We start from the raw sequence: 13,947 nt of genomic DNA, 5'->3' as shown, positions 1-13,947 counted from the left end.
GAGAAGAACAACAAAACTGACAAGAAATCTGGACACTAAATTCGATGAAGAACAGCTAAAGGAACTAGGTATGCTTAGGTTAAGGAAGAGAAGATTGAAAGGCGACGTAATAGCAGTCTTCCAATATTTGAAGGGTTGCCACAGGGAAGAGGGTATCCATTTATTCTTCATATCACCTGAGGGCAGGACAAGAAGCAATGGATGGAAGTTCGTCAGAGGAGAGCCAACTTGGAACTAAGGAGGAATTTCCTGACAGTGACAATGATTAAGCACCAGGGGAACCATTTTTGGAGGTTTTCTAGAAAAGATTGGATGATCATTTGTCCAAGATGCTCTGAGGATCAAGGCTTAGGGGTTGGAGTGAAAGACCTCCAAGGTCTTTTCTTACTCTGTGATTAAATAGGCACTGGAGTCCATCGGTTTTCCTACAAAGGCAAGTTGCAGCTACTTTTCCTGATTTTCTACAACTTTTTTTTCTGGGGGTGTGACACAGTTTCTGAGAGTTGATTATGGAACACAGTTTTGGAATGCTTAATGTGGGAATAGTGAAATTATTGGGAATCTAGAAGATTCTTTTTTAAAGCAATATTCTCAGCTCCAAATATACAAGGGATATTTTATTAATAGGGACAAAAATGGATGACTACCTGATTCTACAAATCTTTTCTAGAACATAAGCTCTGGAAATATGTTTATCAAATATTTACTTTAGTTCAGATTGGGCAGGATCCAATTGTCAGAAATGTTTTTGGGAAAGTTTCTAATGATAAGTATGTGAAATTAGATTACTGCTTTGGGGGAGTGGAGTTTTTCTGTCTCTGTATTTTATTTAATGGTTGTCTAGAGTTGACTCCTGCTGCCCAGATCTCCAAACCCTAAACAGCTCAGATAAATGCACCTTTTTAGGACTTAATCGTTTAGAAATAAAAAACATTTTTTCTGCCACCAAAATTGCCATTTTGCTACTCCTGGGGGTCTTTTCTTCTTTCACAGAATTAGGTTTTGTGAGTTGTATAGCATTTACATCTCAAAATTTGATTAAAAACTCAATTTTAGTACAGTGTGTCAGCTGAGTTTTGTATTTACTATTTTCTATTCCTATTTTTCATAACTAGATTCACTGTTAATTTGGACCAGAAAGTGTTTTACAGTAGGATAGTGCTTTTTATTTAGCTGTGTACTTTAAGGTTGATGTAAAATCATAATGTCATGATTTAAACTGTAAGAACATACTATAGACTATAGTGGTGCAGTGGTTAGAATGGAGTATTGCAGGTTAATTCTGCTCACTGCTGGCAGTTTGATCCTGATCGGCTCAAGGTTGACTCAGCCTTTCATCCTTCCGAGGTCAATAAAATGAGGACCCAGATTTTTGGAGGCAATGTGCTGACTCTATAAACTACTTAGAGGGCTGTAAAACACTATGAAGCAGTATATTAGTCTAAGTCAGTGGTTCTCAACCTTTATAGTGCTGCGACCCCTTTAATACAATTCCCCACGATGTGGCGACCCCAACCGATCTCAGCGCGCCTCAGCAGCTGCAGAAGGGGGGAAAAAGTGGCAAAGTTTTTTTTTTAATTTATCGCACCTGAAGCCATATTGGCTAGCGATCTGAATTGCTTGCGATTGCCTTGAGGATGGAGGCATTAAAGTGGAGACTCCTCCCCTATTAAGTTTATTGCGCCTGAAGCCAGATTAGGCTAGCGATTGGGAGTGATTGCAGCTGGCTTGAGAGGGAGACATCAGAGCAAAGATTTCTCACTTTTTTAATTCATCGCGCCTGAAGCCGAATTCGGTTAGCGATTTGAAGAGCCTGCAGCTGGCTTGTGGAGTCAACCATTGGAGCACGATTCTTCGACTCGCAAGTATACTTCCCATATTTCCAATGGTCTTAGGCGACCCTGGCAAATTGTCATTCGACCCCCAATGGGGTTGCGACCCACAGGTTGAGAATCGCTGGTCTAAGTGCTATTGCTATTGTATATTTATGATTGTCATACATATATGCAACTAGAACATATTAGTATGAGTAAATGTAAATTAATGTCACATTATATGATCTGCTATCTGTAAGGTAATACAAGATGCCTTGGCTATGTTCTCATGTCATATTAAACCAGCATTCTCCAATACGGTTATTAAAATATTCCACTTTCTGTTAATTTCTGTTTACTGTTTCATCCTTACATTGTGTTATCTTAACTATACTAAACAAAATTTGTCAGTGTGGATGACAGAAAAGGGAAGCAAAGACTTCTGTTTGCAACTACATTAGAGAAATACAAAACCTTGACATTGAAGCTTATTCAAATGTGACTTCCAAACATGGTCTTTGTTGATTTGCAAATAACTAATAATAAATTGCTAATAATAAACAAGAACATTTGCAATTGTTTTCCATGGGAGAAAGCTAAATCAGCAATGTATTTTCCAATGTATTAAAAAAGAAATATTTGCCATTATGTAGAACAATACTTGAATACTACTTTTATAGATCCTATGGCATCTATAAAAGGGCAGATCCACAGTTGAAACTAAAGAAGGATCTGGAGCTATATTCAGTATACTGCATTCAATCTTAACAGTTCTCATGTGCTATAATTAAAAGGAATTAGGATTTCAGCAGCAGAATTTTAATATGTTTTATAATATACAAAATACAGCACAGGGATTCTGGCTAACATTTCAGATTGGTTTGGATTCTTATGAGGGAGACAGAAAATAATGTGTAAACTAGCCCAGGCAAAGAACTTGGACATTTGGAATATTGTGTCCAGTTCTGGAAACCTCACTTAAAAACTGATAAGATTGAGTGAGTCCAGAAACAGGCAACAGAAATGGTGCAAGTTCTGAGGGACCAAACCTATCAGGAGAGATTGGAGGAATTGAATATGTACAGCCTGAAGAATAGAAGGGAAAATGGCTGAATCCTTTAAATATACTAAGAGAGTGAATAAGGTTCTAGAAGGCAGTATTTTCAATATTAAGCAAAAATCAAGAACACAGGGGCATAACCTGAAACCAACAGGAGAGGAGTTCAAATGTGATGTTAGAACATATTACTTCACAGAAAGACTAGTGGAAGCTTGGAATTAACTGTCAACGGAGATAGTGGGTCATTCATCAGTAACTGAGTTTAAACATGGTTGGTATAAACACATATCCATCCATCAAATGACAAAGACTAGGAAATAAAATAAAACTTTAAAATAAAAAATAAAAATGATAAACAATAATTGCAACAATATCTGTAACACCATCTAACATCCTTATCTGCCTATCCTAGGTCCTTGGGAAGGACTTGATAGGCAAACAAAATGCCAAACCCAGTCAAAATATCTGGCAGACTGTGTGATGAATAAACAAACAAACAAACAAACTCTCAAAGGGCAGACTCCATGGACCACTAGGTCTTTCTCTACTGTCAGTTTTCTGTGTTTCTATTTGTAAGGCCTCACAAGCTTATGTCTTTTAAAGGTCAAAAAAATTAACTGATGTCACTTGTAGAGAAATAAAGAGATGTTTTTCAAGCAGCATAGCATACAAGCAACCTAATAAAATTATAATGTATATTACTAATATTGTACAACTTTCCCCTCTTTTTTCTGTATCTTGCAGGAGAAGCTAGAATACTTCTTCCTGATAGTATTTGCCATTGAGGCAATGCTAAAGATAATTGCCTATGGGTTTCTATTCCATGCAGATGCTTACCTCCGAAATGGCTGGAATGTGCTGGATTTTACGATCGTCTTTTTGGGGTAAACAAAGTCATTTTTTTCAAGCCTCTTTGTGGTGGAAGGAAAACCAAGTAAAGTAAAATTATTCAAATGAAGTTTTTTTTTGAAAACTTGCATAGTACACTGTAAGTTATTAACAAACAATTTAATTGTTACATACCGCTACTGAACTGTATTCCAGCATTATTTCATTCAACCAGAGCCATTTTGGTGAGTGTCAGAAACTGAGAGACTCAGAATTCTAGTCCCACCTTAGACACAGAGATGGCACTGGGTCAGTCATTTTCTTTCAGCTCTAGGATAGCCTCCTTCTGATATCTTGCCAAGAAAATTGCAGGGACTTATCTAGGGACTTGCCAGGGGTCAACAAGGCATACCCACATCCATTATTTAATGTTTGCGTGTGCATGTGTGTGTATATGTATCAAAGATTGATCTGCCTAGCTATAGATGCATTCATAAAAACAGGAATAGCAAGTTGCTTATTCTCCTGTTTTAATAGATAACTGTTTTGTCCCCCCTCGCCTCCATTTGAGCGATGGCTTAATTAGCCGGCACTATCAGCTCTGGCAGCAAACTAGCAAGCGTCTGCCAAGTGTCTCTGTTATCTCCCTCGATGCCGATGAGTTACCCAGGAACAAACAGTACTTCAGCTCTAAGTTAATCAGTTGATTTGCCTGCTACGAAGGGGCACAGCAGCTCTTGCTGCCTTTATATCCTGTGGGGTGTGGCTCCATGACTCAGCACTTCCTAGGACTGCCCCACCCCTGCTTCTGTTGTTCCTGCCTCTCCTGCCTACGAAACCTAGGGTCCAGCCAGACCTGATTGCCATCAGCTGGGTCTGGAGACGTGGCCTGGGAGGGGGGGGGGAAAGAGTCAGGCAACGGAGGCCTCGTTATCTCTTCTACCTGGCCTGCCTCTGGCTCCTGGAGCTGAGCCAGGGAAGACGGTGCTCCAGAGGTAAGTCCTGATGGCCCTTTCCCCTCACTTTCCAAGTAACTTTCTGGCAGGAGGCCCGGCTCGGGGGGCGCAGACACAACAGATAACATTGAATCTGAGCAAGGGAGCAATCTAGCCCCAAATGAATCATGTAGCAGAAATTTGTAGCCTTGGTGGGTCAGCTGAATCCTATGGGAACCCTCCACCCCCACTCAATGATTCCCAATCTGGGGATTCTGGCCATCACTAGAGAACAGCCACCCTCCCCATCCATTGATGATAGGAGCTGCTGCAGTACAAAATCATCCCAAACCAACATTTTCTCTGACTCAAAGCAAAAAAGAACTTTTATCCAGTATATACATTCTGTATTCAGTCTCTTATCGGTACACTACAAAGATGGATACAGGTAGTCATTTTCTGCATGAGTCATTTAGCTTACCACAGGACGCAAACAATAAAAAGCTGACTCTGCTATCTTTTTTCCTATAAAGCCACTATCAAACGGAAAACATATTAAAGTACCCACATAGGATCAGAGAGTGAGCTATATATTTTTAGCCGTGCAGCTTTCTACTGTGTAAATGAAAGCCATTTCTGCCACTTCATCAAAATGACCTTTGGTTGAACAAGATCTGCTAACCCGTGTGACATGCTGTAGAATAACCTCATTAACCAACTACAGTTTTTCAAAGGAAAAGATAAAAGCAAAATTCTATTGCTTCTATTGGAGGAAAATCTTTCATCCATATAGCCCAACTTTTAATATTTTAGCTTCCTCTGGTGACTGACTTCTACATTATTCCCACCTTGCACCTTTTCACTCTCCATTTCTTCTGAAGGGTCTTCACAGTGATCTTGGAGAAAATCAGTTTGATGGAGAGCGCGCTCCTTAGCGGGCAAGGTGGTTTTGACGTCAAAGCTCTGAGGGCATTTCGAGTCCTGCGGCCATTACGTCTGGTATCAGGGATACCAAGTGAGTAAAATGTTCTTGGTATTTGATAAATGGGTGGCTGTAGGAAGCCAAAGCAGTGGTGAAAGGATATAATTCCTGTGAGTCATTTCACCCATAAGGTCAACTGAGAAATAATATATTAATATAAATACGTTGTCACTTGAACTTATTTCTGGAAATTAGGAGGCAAATAGATGTAGCCCAAAGGAGATAGTGTTAAAACTGTGCCATTTTCTTATTGTATTCATGTACTGTTAGATTCAACAAAAGTCCAGCCTTGCAGCCTAAACTAAGAAATAGCTCTGTTAACAAGTTCTTGTGAGACTCTGAAATCTTGATTGATTGATTGATTGATTGATTGATTGAATTTATTTGCCATCCATCTCTGGGAGGCTGTGTTCAGTAGTTTTAAGAGTTAGCAAGCAGAGGAAGAAACCAATAAGCAAGTGGCATCTTATTCATCACATAAGATTGCATAATGGTGGCCAGGACCAGACAATATTGCCTTACACTAGAATTAAAATATGTTAAATTATGGAGAACATACTGACTTCAAGATGTTCTATTTCAATTTGTTTCAATGAGTGTGAAAGATGGGAGCTCTACTCTAGAAACATATAAGGAATCAAAACTGAAATCTTATGATATAGATATGAAACTGGTTTAAGATGTTTTCTGAAGAGAACAGATTAAGGTCTGATAGCAGATCTGTTGTGTCTGTTGCTATAAGATGTAGCATATCATCTTGTATTAGTTACCACAGAGAATGTTACAGGGTATTTTAAAGTTGTCAGTGGGGTCAAATAACAATATATAATAGTAACTGTAAATTCAGAAGATATACTGAACAACCTGTTCTCTTCCTTTCTGTTTTAGGTCTGCAAGTAGTACTCAACTCCATTATCAAGGCCATGTTGCCATTATTCCATATTGCTGTACTTGTTGTCTTCATGCTTATTATCTATGCCATAGTGGGCCAGGAGCTCTTCAAGGGCAAAATGCACAAGACCTGCTATTACAATGGGACAGGTATGGAATGTGCTGCTTAATGTAATCATAATAAATTAAATATGGAAATATGTGGATTGGCCCCTCTGATTTGGTGTCTCTGCATGAAGATAAGTGTGAAATGACTACCTTTGAAACTCAGTTTCAGTTAGAACTAGAGACTAAACACATATTGAGATGTATGGATACAAAGAGGTATGAGCTATTCTTCATAGAGTCTCATATTTGCCTCTCTGTTTCCTTCCTCAGATATCTTGGCCACTGTGGAACGTGAAAAGCCAGCTCCATGTTCTACCTCAGGCCATGGACGCCCATGCACTATTCCTGGCTCTGAGTGCAGGGGCCCATGGGCAGGGCCCAACCATGGCATCACTCACTTTGATAACTTTGGGTTTGCTATGCTGACTGTCTACCAATGTATCTCCATGGAGGGGTGGACTGAAGTCCTTTACTGGGTAGGCTGAGCATGAATAATATTTGTCAGATTGGTCAGGTTGATCATGTTGCAGATTGCCTCCAGACGTTGTAAATGCTCCAACACTGGAGGTGTTTAAGAATAGATTGGATAACCATTTGTCTGAAGTGATGTAGGGTATCCTGCTTAAGCAGTGGGTTGGATGAGGGACTCCAAGGTCCCTTCCAACTATTCTATTCTATTCTATTCTATTCTATTCTATTCTATTCTATTCTATTCTATTCTATTCTATTCTATTCTATTCATAGAATATGAAACTATGGGATGACCTTATTGGATAACCCTGTACTTTGCATCTTGAGTTTGAGAAGCAAATGATCCCATCACCCAAAGTTGCATATGACTTGAGCTACTTTCATACCCTAGCTACAATAATTCCTGGCTGTAAAAAATCCAATAATGAAAAATGATGCCACACTTCAGTTTATCGAGATTCTGTGGTTGTCTTCCTTTAACCCATGTCCGCTAATGTTGTGGTAAAAGTAGGAGGAAGAAGAGTTATTTATAAATAATAATAAAGGTGGGATTTTAAAAAATCTCACTTTTGTTTGATTTGTCTTCCTATACTTTTCCTGGAAAGCTAGTGGAGATTTTTCAAAGATGGGAATAATGATGATTTTAGTAAAACAGCATCTACTATTCTGTTTTGTTTTAGGTGAATGATGCCATTGGGAATGCATGGCCTTGGATCTACTTTGTCAGCCTCATCTTACTTGGGTCCTTTTTCATACTTAACCTGATCCTGGGTGTGCTCAGTGGGTAAGCAATTTTCAGAAACAAGAGCAATTTTCAGAAGCAATCTTTTCTGACACATTTCTCACAAGCTGCTTTTGTTCTTAATGATTTGTGACCAGAAATAGATGGACACAGCTGTTTTTATATATCTCAGCAAATCCATTCTCAGAAGAAAAAAAAATCATTTAAATTCTACTTGTAAGATGGTTACATTACCCCAATGTTCTTTCAATCACCCCATTCCTAAGGGGACCATAAGGGGCGTGCATAAGCGCACAAAACGTGCCTACCATTCCTGTCCTATTGTTTTTCTTTTCTTCTTCCTATATACATATATGCTTATACCTCCTTATATTTACCCATATATGTGTTTATATATTATATAATCTTTTTGTATGATACCTACATATATTGTTATGACAAAATAAATAAATAAATAAATAAATGAGTCAATAGATGGGGCAGGAGGCCCAAAAAGATACTGATTTTTTTAATATTCAAAGTTGGCCTCATAACAGGGAAGGATGCTTTATTAAGTTCTCATTTTTTGTGATTTTTTTAAAAAAATTATTGTCTCAAAGAAGATCTCTCTAACTTTCTGAAGAGACTTGTCTCCGTTTACTTCTTTATTTGTAACTTACAAGTACTGACATGAAAATCAGATTGAATAGTTCAAATGAAGGGAAAGCTCTTGAAATGAAAATGTAGGCCCAAAGGTTATCTAATTATTTATGATGGGAAATCTGAAAGCTTTGATTTGATTGTGGGATATTTTCCCCACAAGTAAAAGTGGGGCATTTTCATTATGTGTTTTGAATCTAAAATGCAATGACTTGCCTAAGGGTGTCCCTTTCTCACGGGCTTAACTGCTGTGCTAAGCATTGCTAGCATTCATCTGAGTTTATTCCAGGGAGTTCACCAAAGAGCGTGAGAAAGCTAAATCAAGAGGTACCTTCCAGAAACTGAGGGAGAAGCAGCAATTGGAAGAGGATATGAAAGGCTACATGGACTGGATCACTCATGCAGAAGTCATGGACAATGACCGGACACGTGGTGAAGGTACTGTGTTCCTCTAGTATATATTTTATGGACCAGAGCATTCTGCAATGGAGCTTCTAATTACAGGAGCTTCCAGAACAAGCTGCTTGGTTAAAGAGCCTAACTAGGCAGCATGACCATTCTGAAACGCAGCAAGAATGGTAATATTGGAAAAGGATATGAAAATGAATTACAAAAACACAAATTAAGTTATGGTGTTTGCAAATATCCACACTTGCCTTTTAGGTGAACTATGTCTATCATTATGAGACTGATCATTATTATGATAGATAGATGATAGATAGATAGATAGATAGATAGATAGATAGATAGATAGATAGATAGATAGATAGATAGATGAAACAGAATTGTTGACCTCTGCAATATTTGTTAACATAAATTTCTACTTCTGTAAATAAACTTTGTGGTAACATAATCCATAGCTCCATTAATTAATTTCCAAGTGTCTTACCTGTGTTTAAATTTCATAGGAATGAGGTCATCAGATGAAGGTGGGTCAGAGACAGACAGCCTATATGAGATTGAAGGCATGAATAAATGGATTCTCTTCTTGTAAGTAGAGGCATTAAAATATAAGTAAATTCATGTTCTGTAGTTCGGTGTTACATAAATCAAATCATTTTGAAGGACTCTTTAACTTAATCTCTGGAAAACAATTACCTGTGGAAAATTTGCATATTTTGGTGAAGAAGTAAATGATACAGTTCATAATCCAACATGCTTGGATAATAGCATTGTAGGGAAGTATGGTTTAAAAGTTTCCTACTAATAATGGGGGCAAGTATCATAATAAATATTTGAAACTTGGTGCCATAACACACCTGCTTACAAAATTGATTCTCTTGACAATGTTTCTCAAACTTGGTGAGTTTAAATCAGAGGTCTTCAAACTTGGCAGCTTTAAGACTTGTGGACTTCAACTCCCAGAATACCCAAAAGACTTCTGATTTAAGTCATGTGGTCTTCAACTCCCAGAATTCCCTAGCCAACATATAGGCTGACTGAGGAATTCTGGAAGATGAAATCTACATGCCTTAAAAATTGCCAAGGTTGAGAAACACTGCAAAGATCTGGGATTCAGATCTCTTTTCTTTACAGGACTCCATTGTAGAAATTGGTTTGGGGAAACAGATCTAACTGCCTTTATCTTCCTTTTAAATCTCTTCTAGTCGGCACTGGCGACGATGGAACCGTCTTTTTCGCAGAAAATGCCGTGAAATTGTTAAGTCAAAATTTTTCTATTGGGCAGTGATCTTGATTGTTGGTTTGAATACTATCTCCATAGCTACCGAGCATCATGATCAACCTGATTGGCTGACCCATGCCCAAGGTGAGCTGGGCATTTAGTTTCTCAATACTTTTCAGCTTCTAATTAAAAGCAGGGAAGTGTGACATTGTCTGTTCAAACTTTTAACTTCTCATGAAATTCTATTTTCCCCTCCCAATGAATTGGTCTCATATTTATTAACAAACATATTCTCATAGCACTTTTGATTTATTTGCTGTTCCGTCACCAGTTGCAATACATTCAGTTTTATCTTACAATAAATCTTCTCGTCTCTACTTCTCCATCCTCTTGTGCTGTTGGCCAAAAAAATGATACATGCAGTTTCATGTGTGTCTTCCCATGATGAGAAGCATGGGATTACTCTTCAATGAACTCTAGCTCTTCTCCTCAATCCCCAAAGAAGAACTGGTGGGAAGTAGTGGGGGGGGTGTCTGCAGAGAACTGTTAAAATGACAACAAGCAGAACATCAATCACATCATCATGACTGGCATTGTGACTTTGTTTTGGCTCTGTGGACTTGAGCATTTGAGGAACATCTGATGGCCAGAACATATCCTGTCCATTCATCACTAGCGAAGCTTTTCTGCTTACAGATGTGGCTAACCGAGTACTTCTGTCCCTCTTTGCGGTGGAGATGATTCTGAAGATGTATGCCCTGGGCCTCCGTCAGTACTTCATGTCTCTCTTCAACCGCTTTGACTGCCTTGTGGTGTGCACCGGAATCTTAGAGCTCATCCTGGTAGAGATCGCTTCCATGACCCCTCTGGGCATCTCTGTCTTGCGATGCATTCGACTGCTGAGACTCTTCAAGATAACTAAGTGAGTTTCCTCTCTGGGAGAAACAGAGCACTGTTGAAAAACATCCCATTCATATATTATAGTTGTTTCTAAAAGTATTTCCTTGGGCTATTCCCATAAATCTTTTTTTTTAAATATGAATCAGAATGCACAAGGACACACGATGTTCCATTTAGAGGGCACTTTCAGATTGTACATTATATTGTGATCCCTCAGTCAATGCTGAAAGCGACATTTCTGGAGTAAATAGATCAATATATTATAGCAAGGAAAACTAGACAGACAGACTGGCAGACAGATAGATATAGTTTTCCTTGTTATAATATAGATCTATATAAAAAAAATTCTATCTATTTATTCCAGAAATGTGTGTGTGTGTGTATACAGACAGACAGACATACAGACATACCCTGGACTTTTAATTAGAAACAGCAGCATAAACTTTCTAAGAAAAAAACCTTAATATTGTGCTTCAGTATCCTTAACATTGAAACTTGTCCATGTTACTCCTCTCTTCTCAAGTCACCTTAAATATATGCTGAGCTCTGATTTGTCTGGCTGTATAAAATTCAACACTATAGTCAGATCCAACATGGCAGTGATGAAACTATATATGACAACTAAGGTGGTTAGATGTGCATCTTTGTAGTCAAAAGTGCTCAGCATGCCTGAATGCTAGAGAGAGAGGAGGAGGGGAGGGGGGAAGCAGAGGGAGAGGGAGGGAGGGACGGAGGGAGAGAGAGAGAGAGAGAGATTCCTTCTGATCCCTAAGTCCTTGCCCATGTATACCTAGAGTTTACCTATAGTATACCTATAGAGTGAAAGGAAAATAGTTCTTCACACAATAAAAAAATGATTTTGGAGAATTCATTGCCATAAGATGCAACTGTGGTGGCTGCTAAATTGGATTGTGGTTTTTTTAAAAAAAGAAAGATTATATTACTTTTTTTTAAAAGAACAAATAGTATCTTCCTGATTTTCCTTACAGCTGAGATTACTGAGAGTCAGAACACCCATATCTCAGTTGCTGCATTTATTCTTCAGGGCATCCTGACCAGGAAAGATGATTACAGCCTCTTCCTACCTCATTTGAGATTAAATTAATAAAATAAATATTGAGAGAAGCGTCTTAATTTTGATTCACTTGCTGCTTTATTATAATTGTTGTTATTGAAACACATTGTTAAAATTTAATTTGTCATTAAGTTGTTAGTTTTATTTTTATGCTTGTTGTTTTATGATAAAGTATGTTTATTATCTGGGACAGACTCACAATTTGAAAGATCCCTAGTGTGAAAACAGTGATTAATTCTGCCATCCAGTCCATTCCAACCTATCAAAGTGTGGGGCTTATTGTTATGGCTGAACTGATATTGGATGATGGTATTTGCCCCTTCCCCTCATGACAGGTAGCCTTAGATACCCCTCCATCTCTACTAGGTTCCAAGGAAGGGAGGTGATAGCAGGACTCAGACAAAAATAGTCTGTACATACTGTGCTATGCTAAGGAGCTACACTGAATATATTCCCTTCTATCTCAGGGATCTTCAACCTTGGCAACTTTAAGACTTGTGGACTTCAACTCCCAAAGCTGGCTGAGGAATTCTGGGAGTTGAAGTCCACAAGTCCACAAGGTTGAAGACCCCTGTTCTATCTGTTAAAATAGTAACAATCTTGGATGGCCATCCTCAGCTGTGAAGGCACCAACTGAGAGAACCTGCGATTCTTTCTTTTATGAACAAATAAGCTGCTAGTGGCAGGTGTAATAATATAGGTAGTCCTCAACTTACAACTATTCATTTAGTGACTGTTCAAAGTTACGACATTGAAAAAAGTGGCTCTTGTCTGTTTTTCACACTTACGGCTGTTGCAGCATCTTCGTGGTCACGTGCTCAAAATTCAGATGCTTGGCAACTGGCATGTATTTGTAATGGTTGCAGTGTCCTGTGGTCATGTGATCACCTTTTGCAATCTTCTGACAAGAAAAGTCAAAGGGGAAAGCCAGATTCACTTAACAACTGTGTTACTAATTTAATGACTGCAGTGATTCACTTAACAACTGTGTTACTAATTTAATGACTGCAGTGATTCACTTAACAACTGTGGCAGGAAAGTTTGTAAAATGGGGCTTGTCTTTCTTAGTAATAGAAATTTTGGGCTCAGTTGTGATCAAAAGTCGAGGACTTCCTATAGTTGCTCAGTACAGTGATTTAGATCAGGGGTCTCCAACCTTGGCAACCTGAAGCCTGGAGGATTTCAACTCCCAAAATTGTTGAAGATTGTTGTTGGGAATTGAGGTCCGCCAGGCTTCAAGTTGCTACAGTTGGAGACCCCTGATTTAAATCTTACTCTTCTAGATTCCTATCTTACTCTGCTAGATAACTTGGCTGATTTGCATACACTCCGCACTTTCTCTGATGTGAAAATGAATCTTATAATCTTTCTCTTTTTCTCTAGGTATTGGACCTCGCTGAACAACCTAGTGGCTTCTCTGTTGAACTCTGTGCGCTCCATTGCCTCTCTCCTCACCCTCCTCTTCCTTTTCATGGTCATCTTTGCCCTCTTAGGGATGCAGCTTTTTGGAGGGCGATTTGATTTTGATGATACGGAAATACGACGCAGCACCTTTGATAATTTCCCCCAGGCTCTCATCAGTGTCTTCCAGGTACAGCTAAAGTCAAGGTTGTTTAGATAAAGAATCCATTTCTGAAATAAATTTGATGTCTAAGTGGGTAAATCATCAGGAAAGTAGGTTGTGGGATAATTTCTGAAATGAATAGGACATTTGGCAGTGTGTTTGTGTGTGTGTGTGTGAGAGAGAAGGTGAGAGAGAAGGTGGGTGGGAGGAAGGGAGAGAGATAGAAGTGGGAAGGAGTGAGGGAGCAAGAGAAAAGTCAGGAAGTAGAGAGAGAGAGAGAGCAAAATGTGACTACAATACATACAGTATTTCTG

General features: G+C 38.7%; 1 protein-coding gene across 2 annotated transcripts in view; it reads left to right on the top strand.

The window, feature by feature from the left end:
- CACNA1S (calcium voltage-gated channel subunit alpha1 S) overlaps window positions 1-13,947 on the top strand; it is a 95,937-nt gene that overhangs the window by 21,529 nt on the left and 60,461 nt on the right. For both annotated transcript variants that reach the window (XM_058179215.1, XM_058179216.1), the window contains exons 3-12: window positions 3,619-3,758; window positions 5,519-5,652; window positions 6,508-6,660; window positions 6,889-7,094; window positions 7,770-7,873; window positions 8,760-8,908; window positions 9,379-9,460; window positions 10,078-10,238; window positions 10,791-11,016; window positions 13,453-13,660. In XM_058179215.1, the coding sequence (XP_058035198.1) occupies window positions 3,619-3,758; window positions 5,519-5,652; window positions 6,508-6,660; window positions 6,889-7,094; window positions 7,770-7,873; window positions 8,760-8,908; window positions 9,379-9,460; window positions 10,078-10,238; window positions 10,791-11,016; window positions 13,453-13,660 (1,563 nt within the window). The remainder of the gene's footprint in view (window positions 1-3,618; window positions 3,759-5,518; window positions 5,653-6,507; window positions 6,661-6,888; window positions 7,095-7,769; window positions 7,874-8,759; window positions 8,909-9,378; window positions 9,461-10,077; window positions 10,239-10,790; window positions 11,017-13,452; window positions 13,661-13,947) is intronic.

Source organism: Ahaetulla prasina, chromosome 3 (genome assembly GCF_028640845.1).
Source record: "Ahaetulla prasina isolate Xishuangbanna chromosome 3, ASM2864084v1, whole genome shotgun sequence".
Lineage (NCBI taxonomy): Eukaryota > Metazoa > Chordata > Lepidosauria > Squamata > Colubridae > Ahaetulla > Ahaetulla prasina.
This window is presented reverse-complemented; position numbering and strand designations above follow the sequence as displayed.